Source organism: Cheilinus undulatus, linkage group 8 (assembly GCF_018320785.1).
Source record: "Cheilinus undulatus linkage group 8, ASM1832078v1, whole genome shotgun sequence".
Lineage (NCBI taxonomy): Eukaryota > Metazoa > Chordata > Actinopteri > Labriformes > Labridae > Cheilinus > Cheilinus undulatus.
Genome location: NC_054872.1, coordinates 24,413,095 through 24,440,892, shown reverse-complemented (window position 1 = coordinate 24,440,892; position 27,798 = coordinate 24,413,095). Strand labels below are relative to the sequence as shown.

Below are 27,798 nucleotides of genomic sequence, written 5' to 3'. Positions count from 1 at the left end.
CAAAATAGATGGACTGAAATGAAAAGAAACAAGATTGTGTTGCTGGTAGTTATGCCTGAATACATGTTAATAACAGATGACATTACTGGCGAAAGGATGAAGAATTTAGAAGTGGTTATAAATTGTAACATTCATTGTGTGGTCAGACAAAAAAAAAAAAAAACAACTCAAAGTTAAACACGAACCCCACAGGGATTTATTTTGGCAAGTTTTGTTGTAGTTTTGAATCGGTTTTCGTTTTCTGTAATTGTTGGTTTCTGGTTATCCTTAGAGAAATAAGCTATTTAACATTCACTTTGGTTAAAAAAAGGAGGGGGGTCAAGTCCTGGTATTAACAAACTACAACTCCCATGACCCCTCTTGGCCAGACGTGACGTCACCTTCGCCGCAGCTGCTCTGTGTTTGCTTTGTGCAAAGCGACGCGGGGATGCTCGGGCCGAGTAGTTAGTACAGATAACGTAAACTGTACATTCATCCTGCATTCATACAGCTTTACGGCTTGATGTGAAAACAAGCCTGCTGTTGGTGAGTGTAGCTACTGTATTTAGTGCACGAATAGCCCGGAAATGCTAGAATTTACCCGTTTAACCACCGACCGTTGGGTTCAAGCTAACACACCGGGCTACCATTATCTGTATCTCTGGTTATTAGGGAGAAATCGTTCATTTAAGTGAATTGTTCGCCTATTTGGTAAGAGCTTTCTATCCATGCTTTTTCAGTCATGGTTTTCGTTTTACTAACCTCCAAAGGATGTCCTCCATGTCCGTCAGTCTTTTGTAATACAAATGTATTCCATTCATTCTCTTGCCTCCCAGCTGTCATCCTACACAAAAAATCTGTGAAGCACTGTTTTTTTGGCAGAAGTTCTCCTTTAAGGCGGCTAAATATATATGAATGACATGATTTGTATTTCCTAGATCTTTATGGAGCTACAATACATTTCAGAGGTCAAGAGGCAGGGAGCCATGCAGAGTCCTACCCAGGCAAACAGCGGACCTAACGCCTTGGCCACAGCAACAACAGAGCTACAACTGGACCCCCACACTGAGGCTAATTCAGCACAAAGTAATCCAGGTGTACAAGAGGATGAGAATGGATCCAGTGCTCCTGCTGAATCTGAAACACTAGTCACACCACAGGAAGACAGGACAGCACAAGCAGAGCACAATGAGCCTGCTGATCAACCACTCACTAGGACCCCAGAAAACACAGGAGGGATGGAGACAGCTTCAAAGACATGTGTCTCCTCAGATCCTGTACCCGATGAAAATAAGACTCCTGAGTGTGATGGTGAGAAGTCACAGAAAAAGGGACAAGGTGCTCGTGAAGTGAAGAAATTCGTTCTCTCCAAGAAAGCAATGATTGATCCTTTGAAAGTAGACATGTCCTGTCCATCATATGTTCCTCTCACATGTGAGTATTTCACTTTGAAGTGTAACTATTGAGCACATTGTTGTGTAATATAGTAATTTTACAGTCTTCCCCTTAAAGGTACCATTCTTGAAAGATATGTCTAAGTTTGTTTTTCCCTCACCGACGCACTGCCAAGTTTGGGTGGGGATTGACCTAATAACAGAATTTTAAACTTTGGTTTGTTAATAGTAAAAATTTAAATGAGATGGATACTTGTTTTGTTACCACGCAAAAATAGAAGTTTTCTGCACTTAAATAATGAGGACTTTTACGTGTTTAGTTGTCAAGCATGACAACAAACTTGTGAACGCTGTCTAAATCAAAAAATACATTGGCAGCATTTTGGTACTGAAACATTGACATTGTTTGTGTTTGCTATTCAGAGAGTGTTATGGAACTTAATAATTGGATGTTGTTTTTGTACAGCTTTAGCTCTTGCAATACAATTGCCAAAGTATTATTGTATTATTAAATCAACAAAGAAAGTTAAAAAAAAAATATTTGGAATTGAACAGTATCCCTGTATCAAAAATGTGGACATCCATAGTTTGGTATAACATGTACAGTTAGTTTCTGGTGTTTAATAGGAGCCAAACAAAGTCTGCAGCTCAGAGCTGGATCACTGTTTTTGGCTGCCAAATAAGTTGACTGTAAAGACACAGGGGAGCGCTTATAGCATCTGTTTGTAAACCAGACAAAGGAGTGCAAAATAGAGAAAGTCTTCTTTTACAAATTTCTTGCCAGGTATACATAATTTCTGACGATATATAGATTACAGAATCAGTTTGTTGATACTTTTGTTATGTTTGCTTCTAAATTAAGAATATGGATGTATGTTGTATGTAAAGTTCTCCTTTTCCACCCTCTAGCATATGAGCTCTCCCTGCGATGCCTCGAATGCCACATTATCTTCAGGGATCCCAAGAGTAAGGAGCGTCATCTGAAGCTTAAGCACCCAGCTGAATATGAACAGTTGATTCTGAGGAATGCCTTCTTCACCTGCTATGTTTGTGACCGCCAATTCACGAACTCCACAGAGCTTATGGCCCACCAGAAGGCCCACACAGAGAAGAAACCCTTCAAGTGTCCACTCTGTGGAGATGCCTTCTCGAAATCATCAGAGCTCACTAATCATAAGAAAGTTCATTTTGGCGAGGGTGGTTACAAATGCAATGACTGTGGTAAAATTTGCAAAACCATGACACTGCTAAAGTATCACCACCGCAAACACACTGGAGAAAAGCCATATGTCTGCAAGAAGTGTGGAAAAAGGTTTAACATGTCTAAAGCTCTGAGGAACCATACGCTCACACACACATGGAATGAAGATGAAGATGAAGTAGATGAAGCACAACTGAAAAACAATGGTAAGAAGATGTCTATTATTCTGCTGAAATTTCACTACAAACCTGCAATTGTTACTGTGAAAGTTTGCACAGAAATGTATTTAATCAAAAGCTTAAAAATATATATGTTCTTTGTTGATCTGTTGACTTCTAGCTCTACCATGAGGGTCATACCTATTTAAGGGAATTTATTCAACAGCTTTTGACATGCTGCCATAAAAATGGCACAGACTTTCATACTTCTCTGAATGCAAAATGTAATTATTTGCTGATCCCTTAACTCGCCATATTTTTTTTTATCATATAGCCATAACTTGGTCGATCTAATATTTAGTTTTATATTACTTTTTAGAGTCCATTTTTAGCTTTATTTAACCAGGAATACTACTAATGAGATGCAAAAATCTTTTTTGTTGGGGAGTCTTGGCCAACACAGCAGCTAAAATTCCCACACAAATAACAAACAGACCACAGATGTCAGTTGCAAAAATAGAAACATGTAGCTGTAAAACACACACATCCACCTGTCAAATGATCCTTGATTCCTGCTTTCAATGTCTTCAAACTAACAACATTTAGAGTAATGGTTTCCCTCTAGCCCTGGCCAAGATGGAGAGCAAATACATAATCTATTTTACTGAAGTCGACTGACTGTGTGATTACAGGCATGATGTGCCCTCAAGTCCAAAGATTACAATATCAACAGTATAAAGGGTCAAAAATGATCATCAATATAAATACAGTTAATGTAAAATGGCTTATAAAGAAAGACTACTGTACTACTGTACTATACTACTGTATCATCATTTTAGCAATCAAGAACGACGAAAATAACTGCCTCTTATACCCCAAACCAGAGACAAATCTCAAAAAAACGATACATAAGACATTTATAGTATTTATAAAAAGGGAAGTTTTAGATGACAACTGCAATACATACCTTACTTACAAGCAACACGTTTGCTCTGTATTCCAGGGTTGTAAAGTTCATGTAAGGTTTATCTATAAAGAAAAAATTGAACTCACTTTTCCATCTGTCACATCTGTTTACTGTTTTCTTAGTGTTCTTGTAAGACTACTATGATTAATTTTATTCTAAGTGTATGGACCCAGCATAAATAATTTTTTTTTCAATCTTTAAAATTAAATAGTTTTTAATCCTGAAACAAATTTGTCTTGCAGGATGTAGAAATATTTAAAAGCAATAACTTTTCCTTTATTTTTTTTTAGGTGTTCCTAAAACCTATCCTTGTACCACATGCGATGCTTTTTTCAAGACTTCCAAGTCACGGCTAAATCACATGAGAACGAAGCATAGATGGCAACCTGGATTCCAGATGAAACAAAATATACCCATCATTACTCCAATATCTATTTCTCAACCTGCACTGCTACAGCTAGAGGCCAATGGACCCCTACAAAAAGTTGATGGCAATATTGACACAGAGCAGATTCGCAGACTTATTGAATCTTTAGGAAATGTTCAGAAAGTGAATCAAGTTGTCATACTGGGACAGGTGCCTCCTCATGCCCCACCACTGGAAGTGAAGCAGTTTTCACAACTGCCAGAAACTACACATTTGGATATCAGTCCACCTAAGATAGATTTTATGGGTTTGAAACAGCCTGAACGTGAGACTGTGGAATTTGAACCTATAAATCAAACCTTTGACCCAATGGAACAAACAATCATCCTTGAACCAATTACACCAGATGGACAGCTAGAAGACCCCTCTTTGTCATTACTGCATTCCAATGTAGCAGCAGTTGAAACTATAGAGCTAACACTAGAACAACCTGAGCAAAGAGAGAAGCATGAGGGAGACACGATGCCTCAACTTCTTAAACAGCCAGATACTAGTGCAACTCAGTGGGATAATATTAACCAAATGGTTTGTCCAAATGAACAAGACTTAGCACAAACAGTTATATTAGAGCTTACCCCTGCCTTGATACCAACCAAGGAGCTGGAACAATCTCATACTGAGCCACTAAATGAAATCCCATCATCCAATTTTGGTACTGAAATGGAGAAGACCCTTCAACAGGTTCCAAATCAGATGGTTGCTGGTGAACCAGATACCAGCCTGTCAGCCCCACCTTTTTCTGTTGAATTAGAGGTGACACATTTACAAAAAAGAAACCAGGGTGTACCATCAGAGGATTTACCTACTCAAACTCTGACTGAATCTGGCACAAATCCCCAAAATGATGATGATACACAAATTCAAACAGGAGGTCAAGATCTTCTCTTCCATGTCCTTGATAAAGCTGTATCCCAAGAAACACAGGAAAAGGTTGATCAAGAACCATGTGAGCATGAGAGATCTGCCCAAGGACCATCTGTACAAGATCTATCGGCACAAGAACCATCTGAGCAAGAGCAACCTGTGCAAGAATCATCTGAGCAAGCACGATCTGCACAAGAACTGTCAGAACAAGAGCAACCTGTGCAAGACCCATCTGAGCTAGAGCAATCTGCCCAAGAACCACCTAAACTATCTGCACGAGAACCGTCTAAACCATCTGAACAAAAAATTTCTAAAGAATTGGTGGTAGAAAACAAAGGCCAGGAGAAGTTGGTCAACCTATCCAAAATGGAGGATCCATTAACTAAAAAAGAAGACCGGTCACAATCAGAGGCTAAAAAGGTATCACAGATCTCAGAGTTTCCTCTAAATGTTATGTCAGCGCAAGAGCTGGTGAAAGTGCGGAAAAGAAAACCAACCAGGGCATTTTTTCAAGGATACATGCAAGACTGGGCCTCCTTATCTGCCGATGATTTACAAATTGATTCTTCTCCTGCCAAACGACAAAGACAAAAAAAGGCTCATCTTGTTGTTAAATTTGGCCCACAAAGCAAAGAGAAAAAGAATAAGAAGCAGAATAAGACATCACAAGAGGAAGTGTTAAGTGGTAAAGCCCCAACAGTACATCTCTCCAAGAATAAAGTATCAACACAAAAGAAGGGAAGAAAGGGACGTCTGTTATCTTCCGCTGAAATAAAGGCATCCTCAATCCAGGACAAACGAGTACAACAGAACAAAGAGGATACAAGAAAAAGTAAAAAGAAACTGCAAAAAGAAGTAGCCAGGGATTGTGTGAATAATTTCAGGGGAGGGAAATCACCAGTTTCCAAGAAAAAACAGGCAAAAATTTTGCAAGCAGATCAGCCCAAGATTGCAAAAGATGGCAAAGGAAAGAAAAAACTGGCAAGACAGGAAAAAGACAAGACAAAAACAACCCCAGCTTCAGATACTACAATACAGCACATGATAGAAGACTCCTTGCTTCTACTGAAAGGTCATAAACAACCCCAGTTAAAAGTTTACAAGTTGGACCCTTCTAAAGCAGCCAGCAATACTGTGGAGGATCCATCTTATGGGTCTCAAAAAATATCCCCACAGAGTAAAAACAATAAAGTCAACCACCCAGCAAGTGAGTCTACAAATAATTCCATATTGGATGGTAAGAAAAAGACCCAGGGAAGAACCAAAAAGAATCGTTCATTGTTGTCCTCGTTAAAAATGACCCCAGAACCACCTGAAACGCTGCCTGCCAAGCCAAAGACCACCAGGAAACGTAAAGCCTCTTCTAACATTGAGACTGAAGGAGTGATAACCTCTTCTCATTCCAAGCGTGCCTTAGAGTGCAAAGACTGTGGGGAGCGATTTAGCGACGTCCCTTCCCTTCAGAAGCACAAAACAACCGTTCATATCATAGAGAGTCCTGGCCTTACATACACCAACGGGAACATCTTTGAAGGTGTCTCCAGGTCAGATCTTTATCCGTTCCCACAGCAGCATTATAAAGCTGTCACCCTGATGAATGCTGCCACTGGATGGGACACTGAGCCTGAAATGGGAGAGATCACATTAGAAGACAGGGAGCGAAATGTCTCTTTTCCAGCTTTGATTCCATCACCATCTTTACCTGTTCTACCCTCGGATGTTGAAATAAGTGTTCATGAAAATAAGGACAGAAGTAAAACTGAATCAGACAATCAGCCACTGCATGATCAAATGAAAAACAGTGACACCCATCCCAGTATCCCATCTAATACATCTTGGACTCAGAATTCAGAGGCTGCAAAGTCTTCCACATTAGATGAGACCACAGAAAAAGCATGTACCGTGGAGAACCCCAGCTCAGAATCTGAAGGCTATTGTGCTATGAATGAAAACTTCAAGGAGGATTTACATTTTGAGGTAGATTTAGTTACTGTTGGGGCACAGCATGAGAGAGACGATCCATCCTCTAATGAAGACCCAGCTCACCAAAATGAATCAGATGGTTCTGAGCTAAGAAGGGCAAATAAACATCTTGAAACCGCTGAAAAAACTCTGACTTCACAGACTGTGTCATGCTCCACCCATCAAGAGGAGATCAAGGAGGAAGAGGAAGAAGTATCAGTCCAGAAGAATAAAAGAGGGAAAGAGACTGTTATAAGAAATGCTGCAAAAAGTGTGGGGAGCAGGAAGGGGCATCTCAAAAGGGACAACGTTTCTGCTGGAGATACTGTCTTTGGACCAGAATCAGAAAAAGAACAGGGTGGATGTCAACCAGGCTACCAGCCTATCACATCTGATTCAGAAATAACTGAAGACAGTGTTAACAATCCTGAATTGAAGGCAGACAATGCTACGACTAATTCTGCTGTGACTTTGACCGCCGTATCTCCTGTAGTGCCTGAACTGGAGCCTGTTACCACAAGAGCAGATGAGGTGAGGAATGAAAAGGAAATGCAGGAAAGGAACAAATCTCCCAGTATTATACTTGAGAGGGTCCTCACCGCTACACCAGGAGTTACAGTACACAAGGAGCCTTACCTGGTGATAGCAAGCACCGGTCAAAGACAGGTGAGACAGCAGATTTCAAACATATGTAAAGGATCTAATTTTGCTAATTAACTTACACCTATCCTCTTTCCAGGGTTTGAACAGGGTGACTGGGAATAAAGTACAAGTCTTTGAGAGCCTGGAGATCAAGGTTGAAGAGATAATAGCAGATCAGCCACCGACTGAACTAACCTGTCCTAACAAACCCAGTTTAATTCTGCAACCACAGCAACACTGTGATATACAGGCTGTCCTGGTGAAGGAGGAGTGTAGCCCAGTTCTGAATGAGGCTCAGACTTCACAGGGCAGCAGTATCCGCTGGAATGTGGAGCCATTCAGCATCGGGAACACTTCAAGTCCGTGTAAGTATTCAACCATAATGCAGTTCAACATTTTGAGAAATTTGAGAACTTTTTCTTCAATTTACAAAGATGGACCACATTGCTAAAATTCCTCTGCGTCATGAATGGAGCTAAAAGTAGAAGGGGATAAGAATTTTACTGTTTGATAGTTAAAGATACTGTGAGGAGATTTTAGGTGGTTATGAAATAGACTGTCATTAATATGGATACAGTTTTATGAGCTGTAAAAGCTTCTGAGTCCATCAACAGCAAGAGTGATATTTGTTTACAGCTGTATACAGTTGCTTTTAATGCCTGAAACCGTTTCAAGGGAGTGGATGTCAGACAGTGTGATTAACATCATTCCACAGAATCAGCCTTTTTTTTTTAAATTTTCCATGGCAAAAGTGAAGACTTGCATTGTCCCTCAGCTCATAGACTGCAGGACAATTTTTGGTTTAATTTTGACATACAGAAGATAAAGGGCCGCTTGCTGTGAATTTTATTTTAAATAAAAGAAAGAAAATAAAGACATCCAACATCACTGATAGGAGAGAGGAGAAGAGTAAATTGTCTGTTGCATAGAAAGGGGAGTAGTGGAGGAGGTCTGCAGTATTAGCATTGTTTGTTTGCAACACAGGCAGAGTCAGAGACTCTACCAAGCTCCCCAACAACTAGACAAAGTGATAGCTGAGTATTAAACACACAGCCGGTTGTTAGCTCTGATTAGACTGAATCTCACTCCAAAGAAACATTCATGACACATTATTCATTAACAGAAACATGTATTTAACTCATCACACTATATTGATACCAGGGTGTATCTTTGGCTGCTGCTACTGTCCACTTTGCCAGTGAGTTAAAACTGAACAGAGATCTGTGTCTTACACGTTATAGCACATTTGTCATTATTCAAAAAGGAAGGAACAGCTTCTTCTGCTGTTTATGACAGATTTGAGTGGCTGGGCAGATTTGTACACATCTAAATGCTTTTATTTTGAAGTGCACAGTGCATTCAAAAAGTATTTAGACACCCTTCACTTTTTTCAGTTTTATGTTGCAGCCTGATGCAACAGTCAAAAAAATCTCTTATTAATCTACACTCAGTACCTCAGCATGGCAACATGATAACAGAATTATAGAAATTTTTGAAAATTTACAAAATAAAAATCAAATATTATGTTGACATTAGTATTCAGACCGGTTGCAGAAACTCTTGAAATTTAACCCAGGCTCCTACCATTTCTCTTGATCGTTGCTGAGATGTTTTTACACCTTGATTGGAGTCCACCTGTGGTCTCCTCAGTGCAAAACACATGAAAGCCCACTTGGCTTTCACATAGTTTTTTGCAAACTCTAAGCAGGCTTTCAGGTGTTTGGCAATGAGGAGAGGCTTCCATCTTGACACTCTGCCATAAAGCCCAGGTCAGTGGAGTTCTGCACTGATGGTTGTCCTGCTGGAGGATCTCTAGAGCTCAGTCAGGGTTACCGTCGGGTTCTTGATCACCTCGGTTACTAAGGCCCTTCTTCCCTGATTGCTCAGTTTGGCTGGACAACCAGCTCTTGGAAGAGTCCTGGTTGTGCCAAACTGGTTGTGACACTGTGCTCTTTTAGTGCAACCATTTTTTTGTAGCCTTCCCCAGATCTGTGCCTTGCTACAATCTTGCCTCTGAGCTCTGTAGGTAGTTCCTTTAACCTCATGGCTTGGCTTTTCTCTGATATGCATTGTCAGCTATGAGGCCTTCTATAGTGAGGACATTATTTCCAAATCATTTCGAATCAGTTTAACCTATGACAGGTAGAGTCCCATCAAGGTGTAGAAACATCTCTACAACGGTCCAGAGGAATTGGAGGCATCATGATCTAAATTTCAAGTGTTTTTGCGAAGGTTCTGAATACAATAGGATATTTCAGGTTTTCATTTTTAATAAACTTGCAAAATTTCTAAAATTCAGTTTTCACTTTGTCATGATGGGGCACTGAGTGTAGATATATGAGAATAAAAATGAATTAGATGGTTGTAGCATCAGGCTGCAACATAACAAAATTGAGAAATAATGAATGGGGTCTAAATACTTTATTAATGCACTGTATAAGCACATTATAAATGAACATGACAAGATTTGTCTAATAGAAAGGTAAATGGTGCTTTTTTCGTTCCCAATGATTTTAATCAAATGAAGAAATGCTGCACATGTAAACATAGCTAATGAGTGATATTTTACTGTTGAAATAAAGAAAGATTTTTTAAACACTACCTGCTGGTTTACCTGCTGGATGGATAAGAGGTACTGCTTTATCAAAATAAACCAAAAGTCATTCACAAAAGCTTGAAGAGACAAAATGTTTGCTTGTCAAAGTCAGTGTCAGGTTGAGGTATAATTTGGAAATCTCCAACTTTATTATGAAAAAAAAACTGTATCTCATGTTAAATTTGCACAAATTTGCACAATTTGAGGTTTTCCACATAGGGAGAGAGACAGAGTCTGGAGCTCATTACACACATGCACCATACTCCATTTTCCAGGAGGCATGTATGTGTGAACAAAACTGTGCAAATCCATTTACCCTGTATTTATGCTTTAGTATTCCTGTAAACACAGCAGGCAATTGCATTGAATATTCAGTGTGAGCAAGTGGCAAGTTGATGATGTAGTTGTCGTTGAGCAGAGTTTGCTGCTTTCAACCCTACCATTTGCCACTATATTCCATTATAGTGCTGTTATAAAGCAACATCCTAACACTTGTAGTAGTAATTTTAACACAGTCACTATACAGAAAGCCTCCTCCTTCTGCATGCTTTACCCAGGCTAAGCCCTCAACTAGTATTTCGAGCTGTAGGGGCATGTCTATCACAGACGATCTCTCTATGTAGAAGTACCTGAATGTCAGGGGTTCATATATGACAGAGGCTTTGTTGTCACAATGAACCTGTAAGATAAACAGCAAATATGCTGCAAGCATGTACTGATTAAACAACTTTTTATCCCTCACACTTGTCATTGAATAATATATTTTTTTAATCTTTATAAAAGTGAATGTATCAAAATATTACAAATACTGTTTTCTGCTTAGTCTTTTTACAAACTTTGGCCATTAAGGAATCTATCTTTTTACATGTTTGTGGTGTTTTGCTTTCAGCACTGAATAGCGTGGATACAACAAGAGACTGTCACACCACACCTGAATTCAATGCCAACCAGTGTATCTTCTACCCAGTGAAGCAGGAGGAAAGGGAGGTTCTTTTGGGTGCTGCTCAGACAGACAATGAAGATTTATCCACTTCGTTGTCTGGTGATGCCCAGCAGACAGAGCATCAAACAACAGGTAGTAATTTAAGTGAGTAGTTGTGAAGTTTTCTTTAATCTGTGTCTGATCAAAGAGCTTTATTTTATGTTGAATATGTAACCCACAGACGGGGAGCGCCATTCTGCCATAGACTACCAGGAGGAGAGAGTGAGACGTCGGTTGCCGGATGCTGGAGAGACTGACTTTGCAGATGGACAAGGTTTACTCACTGTTTTAAAATGACTATTTTTTACGGCTACTTTATTTACAAAAAAAAAGCTGGTAAAAACTTGAGATGACTTAAATATATGTTAACTTTCAGCTGAGACTGACGGTGAACAGCAGCATAATCCAGATGTCCAGGACTTTCTCCTCCAAAGTTCTGATGAAGAAGATGTGGGTGGTTTTGAACTGTCTGACTCTCAGCTTGATGCAGAAGCAGAAGTGATGGCCTATCTCTATAACAGCACCGACAGTGCACAACAAACAGACCAAACACTACAAAAGTACAGTATATCTGACCTATTTCTATTATACATTTTACAACAAAAATAATATTGTGATAAGTACAGAACTAATCATTGTGATCTTAAAATGGACAATTTAATAAGGACCCAGTTTTCAATGGTTAGAAAAAAAAACTTGCAAAAGTGGTAAGCATCTTTTTCTTGTAGGTGACCAGTTTTTGTTTTGATAAATGATTGATATTTTTTTCATTCTTCCTAGTTTGCCAGCTTCAGAGAGCCATTCTTCAGCACAAAGCGAGGCAGACACAACCACAAGGCCGGTAGATTACTTTTCCAAGTACTTTGGATGGGATACCTGGGTAGAAATTACGAATTGCACAAATAAACTGTCCAACATGTCCAGTCCTGTCACAGCCAGAGAGGTTGCACAGTTTGTTGGGATCCACATTGCAATGGGGACATTAAAGGTTTGTGTTGTTGTAAAGCATTTTCTTGAGTTCTTTTCAGTTATTGAGATCAGGTGAAGGTCTGAAAAATTTTCCTTGGTTTCTTGCTGTTTTCCAGTTTCCCAGTCCGAGGCTCTACTGGGAGGACTTGACAAAGGTGCCATTGATTGCAGAAGCAATGCCTTTTTCCCGTTTCCTTGAGCTGTCTCGCATGTTGAAGCTTGCCTCTCCTGTAAAGGATCCAATAGACCCAAATGTTCAAAAAGGAGGACATGAGAGTGATATACATCTGAGTAAAAAACTTGTAAACAGACAAAGTGAAATTTCTCTGCACAGTGAAGATCAGAGACAAGGTCACATGTCAGATGACTTGAATAATTCAAAAACAGATCCCCTGTGGAAGGCCCGGCCACTGCTGTGTCGATTTAAAGCAGGGTGCCAGTCGCTGAGACGTGATGGTCAGTCCGCAGTTGACCAGTATCTGCTTCCTCTGACTGGGAAGATGCACACTAAGAAACCGTCTCTTCACTGCACTACACTAATCGGATTCAACGGTTTGCTCTTACATGTGGATCTTAAACTGGGTATGGAGGGTAAAGAATACGCTGTGGAACAAATGGTCCCCAAAGGTAGTACAGTGTTTCTTTGCAAACAGGAACTCTCCACTCCGGCCATGCTGGAGCGTCTGTTAGTTGCTGGGGTTCATGGTGCAGGCAGGGTGGGAGGGGCCCGGGGGCAGATCGGAGATGAGTTTGTTAGCTCAGACGGGAAGTTGATGTTGCGTAGGTCTCACCGTGGCTTCATACTTTCTACTGTGGGAAACGGACAGAGGAACATGGCTTCTCTTATTGACAACTTCGAGAAGGCCCAGATGTCAGCTCGTCTCAACAGAGACCTGCTAAATCTTTACTCCATCCCCCTCACTGCCTCTGCCCCCAGCTGCTGGCCTCAAGCGGTGCTTTGGTACCTGACAGATCTGGCTTTGGTCAACTCCTGGCTACTATACAGGCAGGAGCACAAGGCAGCGTCTGCACCTTTATCCTTTATGGCTTTTAGATTGGAGGTGTCAAAGGCTTTCATCCTATCAGACAGCTCCGATACTCAGGACTCAGTTCCTCCTCAACCCCCCTTAGAGAAAGTCCAAGCAACACATGAAACCCCCAACCCCAGCCTGGTGGAGGAGAGTCCCCTCCCAGATGCAGCTACTCGATATGATGGTTCGGGCCACTGGCCAGAGCAGCTTGCCGAGGGAGAAGGGGGAAGATGTCGTTTCGGGGACTGTCAAAGAACATCCAGAGTGCTATGCCTTAAGTGCTGCGTCTTTCTTTGTATCTCTAGAAACCACAACTGCTTTTTGAATTTTCATAGGCAAGAGGGTTTAGGAAAAAAGTAGTGTCCAAAATTGTGCATTCAGTGTATACCCGGTGTATCAGAAGATGTCTTTATAACTTTTCCAATATGCCTTTCATTCTCCTTGTCATTGTTTAACTGAATACTTGTGACAGAATTTGTGACTTAAAAATGTTATTGAGCAAATATAAGAATTTATTTGCCTTTGAAAGGAATGTGAAAAAAAATTATAGCCATGAAGCTGCAGAACATTAATATATGAATTTCAATGTTTTTTTTACCTGACTTCATGCATTTCATGGTGGGTGTTTAGCTCTATTAATTTATAAACTTTTTTTATTTCAACAAAAAATAAAATACTTTTAAGACTGTTTTTCCCTTGAATCTGTTTCAATCATATATGACTTGTTAGAGTAAAAAAATGAGGTGTTTCATTAATAATAGCTCTGTAATATTATTACAAATATCAGTATGTTCAACAAGGAAGAAATCTCTTACAACTCTTGAAGAACACTGTAGTACTCTTGTTGAAATTTTTCTGGAACTGAAGAGTCACCCAGACGCTGAGGAAGTAAAATAATTTTAAATGTCACATATTATGCAAAATACACTTTTTCAGGCTTTTCTAACAAAAATATGTGCCCCTGGCCTGTCCACAGTCACCCCAAGAATCAGAAAAATCCATTCCCTCCCGTCCTCTATTTCTCCACTTTTCAGAAAATGTGTGCTGAAACACGCTGTTCTCAGGTTTTCCCCTCATGATGTCATGCAGGGAGTTAGCAAGGCCCCCAGGTTCGGTTGGCCCTCAACCTGTTTAGAAGAAAGTTCCGCCCTCCTCTCAGCTGCCAGCAGAGAAGAGGATCAGGACAGCCACATCCATTAAGCCACATCCATTTCCTGAGAGGGGCGGAGTCAGACAGCTCATTAACATTTAAAGCCACAGCCAGAGAAACAGCTCATCCTGAGCAGTGTTTTTTCAGCAACAAACTTCACAGGCATGTTTTGGGGACCTCTGAGACTAATATAAACTTGTCTTAAAAGGGGGAAGTATGTGACCTTTAAATTCCAGAGCTTTTTACACATTTCTATATTATTTTAACATTTTGGAGGAATGCAGTGATTTAAGGACATGCTTTCCTAAGAATATTAAGAATGATTCTAAAGATAACGGTTTCATTAAAAAATATGAAATTATGGCTATTTGTGCTCTTGAATATCGGTAAGAAGCAACATATGGAATTATAAAATAATTAAATTTCTTTATCTCAGAAGTGCAAATCTGTTTAAAGCTGTGACACAAACAAAAACAAACATGGTCAACAGCTGCTTAGACATGTAGGTGACATACGATCTCTAAAGTTAGAAAAAGAGCCACAACCTCAATTAAACAAATAAATACCAAACACGCCTTGTAGGAGCCAAACATGTAAGTTTTGAAGATGCCTTTGGGGCGTAGGTGGGTTTTGGTTTACACACGGATTAGTGGGTGTGGTGTTTGGTGGCACAGTGGTGATCAGTTAATTTACTTCACCTGTGCACCTGTGGGGTGCTTCTGCTGGAAGTTGGAGTGGGGTGAGCACAGGGAGGACGTTTTCTGTTGACCGCACGTTCTTGGTTAGAGTTCGACCTATTATCGGATTTTTGTTCGGTAAAGTTGTTCAATGGCAAGATGCAGCGCTATGTAAATAAACTGGGTTTGGTGCGATAAAGTTGCGAGTGCGCGTCATCACTTTGACTCCCGTGTTTAGCCTGCAGCGGCTTTAATTTTGGATGGATCGGCCGCTATACGCCTTATACCTGTTTTTAAAGGAACTAGCCTATAATTCAATCCCAGCTGTCATCATTAAGCAGGTCCAGGCATTTATCATCACTTTACTGCGGAAACATTACCAAGGCACCACGATACAATTGTGACCCCAGAAGAAAACCAGTTTTTGATATATGAAGCTATTGGCCCGTTCAAGAAAGAACAGTTTGTTTAATCTATCTTATGTTATGTTGGTTAAAATATAGAATGGTTTATTGCTTGTGTTTGTTGAAACATACATAAGATGAGAATAAAAACTCATCATAGAGGATTTTCCCAAATCATTCAGTCCTTGTAGCTAGTCAGTACTCAGCACTTAAAGTTAACTCTACTAGTGCATCTCAAAAAATTAGAATATCATGAAAAAGTTAAATATTTTTTGTCACTTGTTTCTGAAAGTGAAACCTATATGTTACATAGAGTTGTTACATTCTGTGCCTCTCCACTCTTCCTCCAGACTCTGGGACCTTGAATCCACGTTGCTTGAAGTCCAGTGTGAAGTTTCCACAGTCAGTGATGATTTGGGCTGCCATGGCATCTGCTGGTGTTGGTCCACTGTGTTTTCTGAAGTCCACAGCCAATGCAGCCATCTACCAGGAAATTTAGAGCACTTCATGCTTCCTTCTGCTGACAAGCTTTATGGAAATGCTGATTTCATTTTTCCAGCAGGACTTGGCACCTGCCCACACTGCCAAAGGTACCAAAAGCTGGTTCAATGACCATGGTGTTACTGTGCTTGATTGGCCAGCAAACTGGCCTGACCTGAACCCCATAGAGAATCTATGGGGTACAGTCAAGAGGAAGATGAGAGCCACCAGACACAACAATACAGATGACCTGAAGGCCACTATCAAAGCAACCTGGGCTTCCATTACACCTGAGCAGTGCCACAGGCTGATCGCCTCCATGCCACGCAGCATTGATGCAGTAATTCATGCAAAAGGACACCCAAACCAAGTATTGAAGGCATAGAAATGAGCATACTTTTCAGAAGCCTGACATTTCTGTTGAAAATATCCTTTTTTTATTGATCTTATGTAATATTGTAATTTTTTGAGACACTGAATTTTGGGTTTTCTCATCTGTAAGCCATAATCATCAACATTTCAAGAAATAAAGGCTTGAAATACTTCACTTAATGGTTAACAAGTCTATATAATATATGGGTTTCACTTTCAGAAACAAGTGACAAAAAATATTGAACTTTTTCACGATATTCTAATTTTTTGAGATGCACTAGTATATTAAATACTTTTTACTTCTGCTTAATCAAATCTTAACCACAGTGACTTTACCTTTACTTGAGTACAATAGTCATGCACTTTTTCCACCCAAGATAAATTCTACTTGACAAAATGTTTGTTTACAGAATGAGCACAGTAGCACTGCCTAAGTAGCCTACAATACAGTTCAACATAAGCTTGAGGGGAAAGTTATGCATCACATTTACTCAAATTACTGTAATTGAGCAATTTTTTCATGTACTTGTACTGTTTGGAGTACTTTTTAAAATTAGTACTTTTACATCTATGTAAGTTTTAACCAGAGAGACTGGTCTTTTACTTGCATACAAACTCTTGTACTTTTTCACCTCTGTTGACAACATGGTAGCACATAGAGAGAGGATTGTGGCCTGTTGTACAGTGTGCTCTGCTAGTGTTGTTTTGGTAATTTTTCTGGTGGATTTTTGTTGATTTTGATTTGAGACATAATGAGTGAAGTTACCCACTGAGTTAGAGTTCAAATCTGTGACCTTAGGGGTTCCTAAAGTACACACTGCCTCGCAGAGAGTTTGTATCTAAATTGCTCTTGCCGGAGGAGTACCATCTTGGGACAGTTTTTGAGAGTTACCACAGCTGTCAAATTGTAAATTATTAAAGACAAGTGTAGTTTAACTTTATGTAGGCCCAGTGTGGGCCAATATTATTCAAAGTCCTACATTTGAGCTCTGTTTGAGTTAACACTTCCAGTTGTCATGTGTATTTTATACTTTATTATAGAGGTGTGACTTTATCTGTTTCGAGATCTGTCCTCTTGTTGTTCTCGCCAATAAGGAAAGATCATATTTTACTGTACTACTCTTCAGTAGTTAGACTATTCAGTAGGCTATTTAAAGTAAAGGTTGAATGAAACAAAGTACTTTTTTACACTGCTTGAGTAGTTTTAAATGCCAGCAGTTTTACTTGCGTGAAAGAGACTGTACTTTTACTTTAGTACAATAGTCGTGTATCCTAGTTTTCCACCTCTTGAGGCAATATTTCATTGTGTTTTTGGAATTTGCTGTGGGCCTATCAAAAGTGAAACGGGTCTCAATTGGCCTCCAGGCCACAGCTGGACATCCCTGTATTAAGAGATGCAGATAACAGTAAATACAATGAAGGTCAACGAAAATACATACAGCGCATGAGTACTATTCACAAAGTTGTTTTGGGTCACATGGCGGAAATTAGGCATAGATTCAGACTGAATAGAAAAGATGGTTCGTTCAAATCGGATGAAAAATTACTTTTGTTTGTTCAGATCTGTTTGTCCGAACATTTTTAAAGTAATTATTTAAACATGATTTATCAGTACACTGCGATGTGTGGTTAAACTGCAAAAAGGTATACAATTGAAGATAAATATCGATTATATCTATTATAATGTAGCTGTTGCTGATATGTCTGACATTTCTATCTGCTCGGACCATAACCCAAAGTGTTGCTTTAATAATCATTAACAGAACAACTTGGCCAACAGAATAAGTCAAGTTAAAATGTTTTTAAACACTGCGATAATAACAGAGAGGAGACAAGTCCCCCGGCAGCCATCTTAGCTGTAACAACGGCTCAACCGTACACCAGGAAGCGTCCGATCTATCTGTTGTGCTTCTGTGGGGTGAACTCTCTCAGTCAAACTAGCTTCAAAGAGCGGGCAGAGGTAACGTAAACGTCTACTCAATCTTATTTTTTCTCTTAAATTTACCGCAATCTTTATGAAAGAACATTATCTGGAATCCTAATTAATCTAGATTAATGCATACGAACTCTAGACAACGAGTTAAAACGGGGTGTTGTGAAAAGGCACAAAAAGTATTCTTTCCATTTTGAATAGCAGCCAGTGTTGTTAGCGCTAACCCGCAGCAAGCTAGCCAGCGATAGCTCACCCGGGAACCTCATAATTCATTATTTTCTTTACATACGTGCACGTGCATTAAACACAAGCAGTTATTTTTTCTTTGAATTGGCCTCGTATCCGAGCCAGAGCAGCTAATACGTGTTTAGCAGGAAAACGGGAGACTGGATGTTTACACTGAGCTAGTTAGCCTAACGCTAGCTAGCGGCCTCTCAGACAGGACCGTAACGTCAGCCGAATTGACCTGAAACTGGAGTTTACTAAGCTGCAGGTAGTAGAGTTTGTGTTTCTCTTTTAAAAAATATATTCAAGCTACGTGACACTAACAAGTCAACAGATAGAATAACGTGGTCTTCTGTTGAATAGAAGCTATAATTATCTAAAATATCACATTGTTGATATATAAGTACCCCCGAGCGTTTCACAAACAAGTCTGAGACGTTGAAAGTTTTACCACGTGTTCTGTTTTCTTATGTTCTATTGTATGCCGGATTTTAACTAAGATAATTTCTAGGATATATTTCACCATGCCGATAACCGTTTTGATACCATTGCAACCATAAGATTCAAGTTACAGGCCTCATAAAAAAAAATCTCTTAATTTTAGTTACCGGACAAACTCCTACACACAGTCTAAATTCACAAATATAAAAATACCTTTTCTTCTTCACTCATTTCCAATGTATGTGTACCATTTAGATTGTCCTGTCACTCATAATACAGGTGAACAGCCCTGTGAATCTGAACAATCATTGCTACTCTCTCTATAACTCTCTATATTTTCTGGTGAAACATTTATCCATAATACTGTTCACTAAAACTGAAGAGAGATAAGAGTTATGATTACACTCTAACCTTAGAGAATATGAGAGTTTTGTGTCACTATGTTCAACCAGTCAATCGTAAATTTTAATTTACTTTGTTTTATCAGCTTTATTTCAATCTCTTACTTAACTTGTTCTCACATTTAATCTAGGTACGTTGTTGTGAGAGCTAGCAGAGTGCCAGGATGGACTCTGAAATTTTGAACATAGAAGAGATAGTGATGGGACGAGGACTCCCTGATCCACCCCCAGAGGTTCCTACTGAAAAGCCAGCTGAACCATATAAACCCATCGCTCTGAATGGACCTCCTGCTGCATCTGTTCAAGCCTGTAAGAAAGACCAAAGCCAATGCTTTTTGATTAAAAATAGCAAATGTAAGGCAGCTGGAAACTAAAATGTTTTTAGTACCATCTCTGATTTTCTCATGTCCCTTCAGACCAGCATGAGAGTCTGCAGTGTTTCCAGTGCTTCATCACATTCTGCAGTGCCAAAGCCAAGGAAAGACATATGAAGAAAAGCCACAGGGAAGAGTACAAACAACAGCTCCAGCAGGTAAGAGTCCCTGTAACAGCTTATTTACTCATATTTACCACGCTTTTATGAGATAATTGGCTTTACATTACATATCTAAATATGCTGTGCAGACAGAAGCTTTATTATTACAAAAATTAAAATGACAGTTCAGTCAGGAAAACTCTTGTCATGCATTTTACCATATTATTGCAAAATGGAGCTACAGTTTTACTTAGCAGAAAAGGCTCTGCTCAAAAGATGCTCCCTGGGTTAGTCAAGCAGCATGCTTTGACTTACCAGGGAGCGCATTGCTAAAAACCCCCATATGAATAGATACATTTATGATAATTCATACTGAATTAGTTCAATAGCAATTAATACATACAGGGCTGTACAGTGTGACATATATGTTGCAAATGCTATGAGAAAATTGGTCTGTGCTAAGAGGTTTTCACTCCTCATCGCACAGGTGCTATGACAAAGTGAGAGAGATGTGTGAATGCCAGACGTGCAGATAAGACTTTAGGTTTGACTTGTTGCCCCAAGAACTTCACTCCACTTTGATTTGAGATTTGAATTTCATGCCCAGTCCATTTATTTCTTATTTCTGGTACATTTTAGATTCAAGCGGAATGTTTTTTCCTTTTATCGTGCGCAGTCCTGTGTCTGGAGCTCGAGTGGCCATGCTCCGCGTTGAGAGCTGCAGCTCTAACAGACGGGGCAAGCTCAGGGCAGACGCAGTCCAGGTGTCATTATGTTGAAGAAGAGCGCTGCTATAATCCCAAGGTTTATTTTAAGGCACGTAGGCTATACGATTTTAAAAACGTGTATCTACTAGCTTACTTCTCCATTAGCCTCGTCCTCTCCAATTATGCACTGACGGTCGCAGTGAGTTGGCTGTCAGTGAGAGGACAAAGCTCTCAGTCTGCGCTAACTTCTGATTAAAGATTAATGTATAAAACGACAAATTTTTTCTCCACTAATATCGTAGCAGCTGCTGTTTAGTTAACAAGCCAAAACGCATCTGAATGTAGCATACATGTCTGATATGACATGAACAGACAGACAGCAGTGTGTGAGGGAGAGAGAGACAGAAGCACGGAGAAGTAGATCAATACAGCCCTACACTGCATAAACTTTGTGTGTGTTGTTAGGGTAAAGAAGCAATTTGGAGATAGTTTTTTTTTTTTTAATTACCGTTGAACTCCAATAGTACTGATGTTCTCAATACACTGTTAGAGAGAAAAGAGCATCTGTTCATTGACATTAGCTCTACAAACATCAGAACCCAGTGTGATAGTACAATATGGACCAAACTCTAACAGTGTTTGATTAATTTCTACTAATGTTTGGAATATTTTCCTATTACTCTGAGTATCAGTAAATATATAAGGGGTGTCCAAACTATGGCCTGTGGGCCAACTGTGGCCCTTGGTCCTTTTGAATCGGCCTGTAAGAAATCCATTTAAAAGACCCACATAAGAACATAAAACTTTACTGTATTTCTTAGTTTGACTAGGAATGCACATTGGGGTTTATACAATATGGGGATATTTACAAATTAAATTCAGCTGATATCAGTACCAATATATAAATGTAGTTTAGACCTAACACTTCAGTCCTTGAAACACAGTTTAAGGATGAACAAAGAAACATACTTCAATCTCTAGAACACACTAAAGTTTAAGTTAAAAGAATGAACACAGAAGAAGGCTACAGCTGTCTGTTGGTCCTGCCAAAAGTTAAAAAAAAATTGATGACTACAAACAAAAGGATTCCAGCAGCAAATAGCAGCACAAACTGAGCTCAGTTATTTCATTGTCTTATCCGTCTCAAAGTCTGATTTCTAAATCATACTGCTCTAATCATCTTCAAGCACCACACTCCTGTGAAGATAGTCAGCTTCCTGCAGTTTGCTCTTGTTTTGTGTCTGAATGTGGAGATGAACCATCAGCGTCTCTCTTCTTTGTGGTTGGCTGTTTGCTTTGGTAGAAATTAATGAGAGCTGTAATTTAGGCTGTTTTGTTTTTGTTTTTCAAGTACATTCATTTACTAAGAATATATATTTTGATTACATGTTGGTTTTGGAGATATAACAAACATATTATATATTGTGCTACAGGTTTTTGTTCTGTGCTACAAAACTGTCAACCTCTGTAGCACCAGCGCTATGGGCAAAAAAAAAGTTAATGTACAGCCCTGACATAGTAGCATGAATCTTAATTTGAGGGTGCAACAAGCTTTATGCAATAAAGGAGGAGGCTGGGGCGGAGGAGGTTAAGCTTAGCCAGCAGCAGCATGGTGAATCAGCATTAATGCAAGCAGTGATCATAGAGAAGTACGTCACATTTAAATACACTGGTGTGTTGAGAGAAAGAGCTGGGATTGGCTGTGGGAGCTGGGAGGTGATAATTAGGATCAGCTAGCCTTCAGCTGATCATGGCTCGGTGTATGACTACTGAGTACTGCATGAACTAACGCTGAGCTTCATATTACAGCAACAATAATTCATGGTTTAAGACACAATCAGACAAAATGCATTTTTATCAATCCATAAAATGTTAAAACAAACATTGTTGATTTAATCAAAGCCATGATAAGAAATTTTAAAGCCATCCTCTCTGAAAAATACAGTTTAAAAAGATAAAGTTGTCATGCCTGTAATATTCATCTTTCCACCTTATTTCCTTCTGTTTATAACATGAATAATTAGTTTGACAGTGAAAATTATTTTTGGGATCAGTGCTAGTAACATTATGGTTATATTGATCATTTGTTTTCATGAGCGGTCCACAGCTGCATCACTTTAATTGATGCTGACTCAAAGAATTGTGGGTGGTCTTCTCATCTCTCCTTTGGTAAAGGGTGGTCCAGTGTGTCCTAGACTAAAGGAGATAATAAAGGAAGTAATGAAGCTCCTTCCCTTTTCAGTTGGAGAATTCGAACAGCCTTCATTACGGCTGACACTGAAAGACTTCCTGGTCGTTTCACTCAGGAACCTTCCTAAGCAAAAAGAACTTTTTGAACGGACCTATGGTGAACAGAGCTTGGTTAAGAGCATTTTTATTCTGAAAAGACAGGTTACCAAACCATGAAACAAGGAAAAGTTCAGGAAGGATTCATTGAAAGTTTGGTGGAATAGCATCATTAGTTTAATTGAAGTGAAAATGTGTGAGTTTCCCAAGACAGGATAGCTGTAATGTTTCAGTGTTCATACCTTTTCACACATTTAGTCCCTTACATACCTCTAAATTAGTAAACAGTTACAATGTGTATAACATATGTGCTCATATTGTACAGTCCAACAGTCATGCCTGACCTGAGTGCTCACACTGTTCAAGTGAAATCCCAACAGGCTGTAACAAATGTCAACAAGTTTCCTTTGAAATGTCCCAAAATCAGAAAATAAAGTCATGTCGTCCTGTTTTCATGATAACAGAGCCACAAACAGCAACAAAACTGCTCTTGTCACCTCTCTGTCACACATACAATGAATATAAACCACATAGCCAGCAAACACAACTAGCAGGTAAATAACAAATATTCTGCATCTGCTGGTAGGCCTATTTCCTGCTTGTTTATTTCCTTTAATATAAAAAAGGCTCATCAAACAGCCATTTCAGTTGTTTACATGGTGATTTAAGATGTTATCAGACAGTTTACCAAGGGAAAAATGCCCTTAAGTTTAGGATTCTGTTCGTCTCACTGTGTGAGTTGTGCGACCAAAATATCAAACATGGCAAAAAGTTGGGTGCATCTGGTTTGGCTTTAAAACTGCATGACAAACAAATCAGAATCAGCTTGAAACTCAGCCGGACTTTTAGTCATGCAGCTAAAAAATGGTGCCAGAATTGGCTAAAAATCACAAAAAACATGCCCAACTTGGCTTGTTTCTGTTAATTTAAGATATCTTTTTAAAGACCTAATTAATCAGGTTGATGTTTAAGTGTACTTGGGAGCACATGATACATTTATCAGTGGTACTTTTTTTTCAAGCTCAGTAACTCTTTAGAAAATAAAGTAAGATCTGAGAAGACTTTTGTTTAACATTTGAAATATAAAGAGTAACATTTTCTCCTTCTTTGTTTTTTTTTTCCACAGGGAAACACCTTGTTCACTTGTTATGTGTGTGATCGTACATTTCTGTCATCTGAGGAACTGACACAACACCAGCCAACACACAGCAAGGACGACAAGCCCTTCAAATGTGTTCACTGCAAGGAGTGCTTTAAAACCTTCTCTGAAGTGAGTAAAATGATGTCACTTTCATTTTTTTACAGGCAGCATTAAAATAAACCACTACTGCAAATGCCAGAATAAATGATTGAATACATCATGGTTAATACTCAATGTTTCTAATCTTTTGACTTGTAACCAATGCAGTTGACGGCACACAGAAGACAGGTGTGTCCAGAGAGACAGATGGTATGTAAGGATTGCCATGAAATCTTCCGGAGTGCTGCACTGCTGCGTACTCATCGCCTTACCCAGCATCCACGTCCAGATGTAGAACCTGCAGAACAGGTAGAGGACCCTTCGAAAACCCATCGCTGTAAAAAATGTGGCCAGGGCTTTGAAACAGAGTCAGAGCTGATAGCGCACCAGGAGAAGTACCCAGAAGGTCAGCAGTGCAACGGCAGTGCTACACCTGTCAAGAAACGCGGACGGCCTGCCAAAACTGAAGACCCTGCTGGTGCTGAGAAAAAGGGAAAGCGGAAAAAAAAGGATGAGGCAGAAACGCCAGAGGAGGAAGTGAAGGCCAGCAGCACATCGGAGTCAGCTGAGGAAAAAGGAAAAGCAGGTGCAGCAAAGCGTGGGCGTCCATCTAAAGCTGCTGCAAAATCAGAAACAGAGGATAAGAGCCCTGAGGATGACGGTCAGGCTTCTGCTAAAGAAAAGAAACCTAAAGTGGAGCCGGCTCCGCCCCGTCAGCACCCCTGTCCTGAGTGTGACCTTGCATTCCCCGGTTTGATCCAGCTCCGAGCTCACAAGAAGGAGAAACACACCCCACGTAAAGCCCATCCGTGCGAAGAATGTGAGGAGAGCTTTGCCCGTCCTGAGCAGCTGGACGCTCACATGTCTCGAGTTCATGCTGTTGGGCGCTTTGCCTGTGCAACCTGCGGGAAGAGCTTTGGTCGTGAGCGCACCTTAAAAGCTCACGAGAAAAGCCACCAAGAGGAAAAGCCTGAAAACCCAAGTGCCAAGAGATAATCAAGACTTGGGGACCTTGCAGGGAGTGTATGGTTTTTGAAGTTTTAGTCATGAATTGTCCTTTTATTTCTTTTAACATTAGAAATCTGGTGCTCCAGGTGAGACTTTCACATGAGTTTGGAATGGTTTCGAGAATGACATTTTAGCAAGTTTTGGATTTAAAGCTGAGTGTTTATCTCAAGCGGTTGAAATTGTGGACATGCAGAGACATCTCCTAAATTGACTAAATGTTGAATCCATCTATTACACCCTGTCTCACAAAGGCTAGATTATTTGTAAAAAAACAAATGATTTTGATCCAAGTTTTTGGAAGTGATTAGTTTCAGTTTTTTTACAGTGTGAAATGCGTGTGGTGTGAGTTTATTACTTGGTGTTTTGAGTTATACAACTAATTCTTTTGTCAAAGCTGTTTTATTCGTTTTTGTATTATTTTTCAAAAAAGATTGGGTAAGTAAACACATTGAAGCTAATTAGATACCTTTAGAGAAACCATGTGTGAATGTGTAGACAGTTTGTCAAAAGAGAAATGTACTGTACAGGTTCTGGTTCATGTTTTTGCTTTTTTATTTTACACTTTATGTTTCTTGCTAAATTAAAACAGATTGAAAAGGATTTTAAAATAACATGAGCAAGATTTTACTTAAAATGTATTTTAGCCAATTGCTTCAGATCAAGGTGGAGTGTTTGGCCCATGGGCAGATATTGTCCAATACAATCCTGATCTGTCTTACAATAAAAAATCCTCCATTATTTTTTTACTCATTAGGACAGCATTTTATGTCTTAGACATTTCTTAAATGGAACTCATGGCCCTTAAATGCCTCAAAGTCCCAAGGGAATTGTGTATATCTTGTTTAATTCACTGACCTGATTGTCTCTCTTCCCACTGCAATGTGTCTGACACTGCAAAAATGTAATAAAACATGCTATCCTTAAGGGAGGCTCCTGAAGAAATAAACTGCTGTATTTGTCTTCAGCACCGCTCTATATTCAGTACCTTAAAAAAAAAAATTCAACCTTTGTTCAAAGGGCTGCAGAAAAGGGACTGACCAAAGGTAAATTGTTTAAAAGGATTTAGAGACAAGTGCGCCAGATGAGGTCTGTTTTTAGAAATGTACTAGACAAGTTAGTTTAGATGCAGTCCTACCCGTCTTTTTTGTTATAGTTCTTTGGTAGAAGTGTTCCTGTTCAGTTGTATAGCATAAGTAGTAGAAGTATAGCATACATTGCCTATAAAAAGTATCCAACCCCTTTAATGTTTTATCCCTTTATTGATTAAACCAATCATGGGAAATTTAAAAAAAACTCTTTAATGTCGAAGTGAAAAACAGATTTCTACAAAATAATGTCAACTAAAAAATGTATTTTATGTAAAATAAGTGAAGGCAAAAATATTCACCTCCTTTAAAGTGACTGACCTAATTCAACAGTTAAAGCCAACTGATGCTAGAACTCTCAAAATTAGGGAAATGAAGATCACCTGAGAGCAGTGAATGTGTCTCAAGTGACTGAAGTATGAAGACACCTGTGTCTGGAAGGTCCAGTCACTGGTTAATCAGTATTCCTGGCTACCATTACACCATGAAGACAAAAGAACACCCCAGGCAGCTCAGGGAGGGGATGATACAAAAAAATCCAAGGCACAGTTACATCCACTAGAGGTCAGGTAAATCCATCATCAAGACATGTCAGGAATACAGGACATGTATAAATCTGCCTAGATCAGGCTGGCTTTATAAACTGAGTGACGTTGCAAGAAGGTGACTAGGGAGAGAGTCCACCAAGACACCTATGACTTCTTCAAAGGAGTTACAAGCTTCAGCAGCTGAGATGGGAGACTGCATACATCTGTTGCCTGGGTTCTTCACCAGTCAAAGCTTTATGGGAGGGTGGCAAAGAGAGAGTCCACTGTTGAAGAAAACTCTGATTAAATCTCTACTAGAGTTCAACATAAGGCGTGGAAGGAAGTTTTTTGGTCTGATGAAACAAATTGGTACCTTTTAGCTTTGTTTGGTGGATACCAAACACTGCAGATCACCACAATCACACCATCCTCACTGTGAAGCATGGTTGTCATGCTGTGTCTCGGCAGCAAGCCCTGGAAGACTTGTAAAGGTAGGGGGTAAAATGAATGTGGCAAAATAATGGAAAACCCCGGAGAATAATCTTACTCAGTCTGCAAGAAAAATATGGTTTGGGAGAAGATTCATTTTCCAGCAAGACAATGATCTGAAGCATACAGTACAGCAAAGCTACCCAGAAATCATTAAAAGACAATAAGGTGAATGTTCTGCAGAAGCAGAGTCAAAGCCTGGACCTCAATTCGATATAAAATTAGTGGCTGGACTTGAAAAGAGATGTTAAAGCCCGACCCCTGTGCAGCCTGACAGAGCTAGGGTGGGTTGGCAAGGAAGAGTTAGGTGATTTGCAAGCCTGGTCGAGACTGATCAGACTCAGTGCTATGGTTGCAGCCAAAGGTGCATCTGCTAAATACTGACTTGAAGGGGGTGGATATTTATGCAACCACTAAATTTACCTGATACATTTTCATATAATTGATATGGTCTTGCAGATATCTATTTTAATTTGAGGTTCAATAGTTTTTTGTGTTTTTTTTTTTTCCAAAAAGTCAAATTATATTGACCACAATTTATTTATAAAATCAATGAAAGAGTAAAACATCCAAGGCGTGAAAACTTTTAGAGGCACTGTAAGTTTAAGCATTGAATGAAAATACTGTAGTAACTTAATCAAAGTTAATATCTTATTATTGAAATGTATGAATCTTTGTCAACCCGTGCTCGATAGTAAATTCATCCACTCTCTTCTGTAATGCCAC

At 39.4% G+C, this 27,798-nt stretch overlaps 2 protein-coding genes across 5 annotated transcripts; both read left to right on the top strand.

Moving 5' to 3' along the window:
• The first annotated feature begins 391 nt into the window (after positions 1-391).
• Positions 392-13,862, top strand: LOC121513945. 3 transcript variants are annotated; one of them, XM_041793977.1, is made up of 10 exons: positions 392-525; positions 918-1,413; positions 2,283-2,780; positions 3,990-7,618; positions 7,692-7,959; positions 11,080-11,265; positions 11,354-11,446; positions 11,549-11,732; positions 11,953-12,160; positions 12,258-13,862. In XM_041793977.1, the coding sequence occupies exons 2-10, from the start codon at positions 924-926 to the stop codon at positions 13,530-13,532; spliced, it is 6,831 nt and encodes a 2,276-aa protein (XP_041649911.1). In that variant the 5' UTR covers positions 392-525; positions 918-923; the 3' UTR covers positions 13,533-13,862. The 3 variants fall into 3 exon arrangements, with proteins under 3 accessions (XP_041649911.1, XP_041649912.1, XP_041649910.1); XM_041793978.1 differs by having other exon boundaries at positions 427-525; positions 946-1,413; XM_041793976.1 differs by having other exon boundaries at positions 427-690.
• A 4,252-nt stretch (positions 13,863-18,114) lies between these two features.
• On the top strand, positions 18,115-25,913 carry znf576.2 (zinc finger protein 576, tandem duplicate 2). Of its 2 annotated transcripts, none has more exons than XM_041794489.1 (5): positions 18,115-18,215; positions 19,387-19,564; positions 19,672-19,787; positions 23,850-23,993; positions 24,132-25,913. In XM_041794489.1, the coding sequence occupies exons 2-5, from the start codon at positions 19,420-19,422 to the stop codon at positions 24,957-24,959; spliced, it is 1,233 nt and encodes a 410-aa protein (XP_041650423.1). In that variant the 5' UTR covers positions 18,115-18,215; positions 19,387-19,419; the 3' UTR covers positions 24,960-25,913. The 2 variants fall into 2 exon arrangements, with proteins under 2 accessions (XP_041650423.1, XP_041650422.1); XM_041794488.1 differs by lacking the exon at positions 18,115-18,215 and adding an exon at positions 18,319-18,681.
• Positions 25,914-27,798: the final 1,885 nt, after the last annotated feature.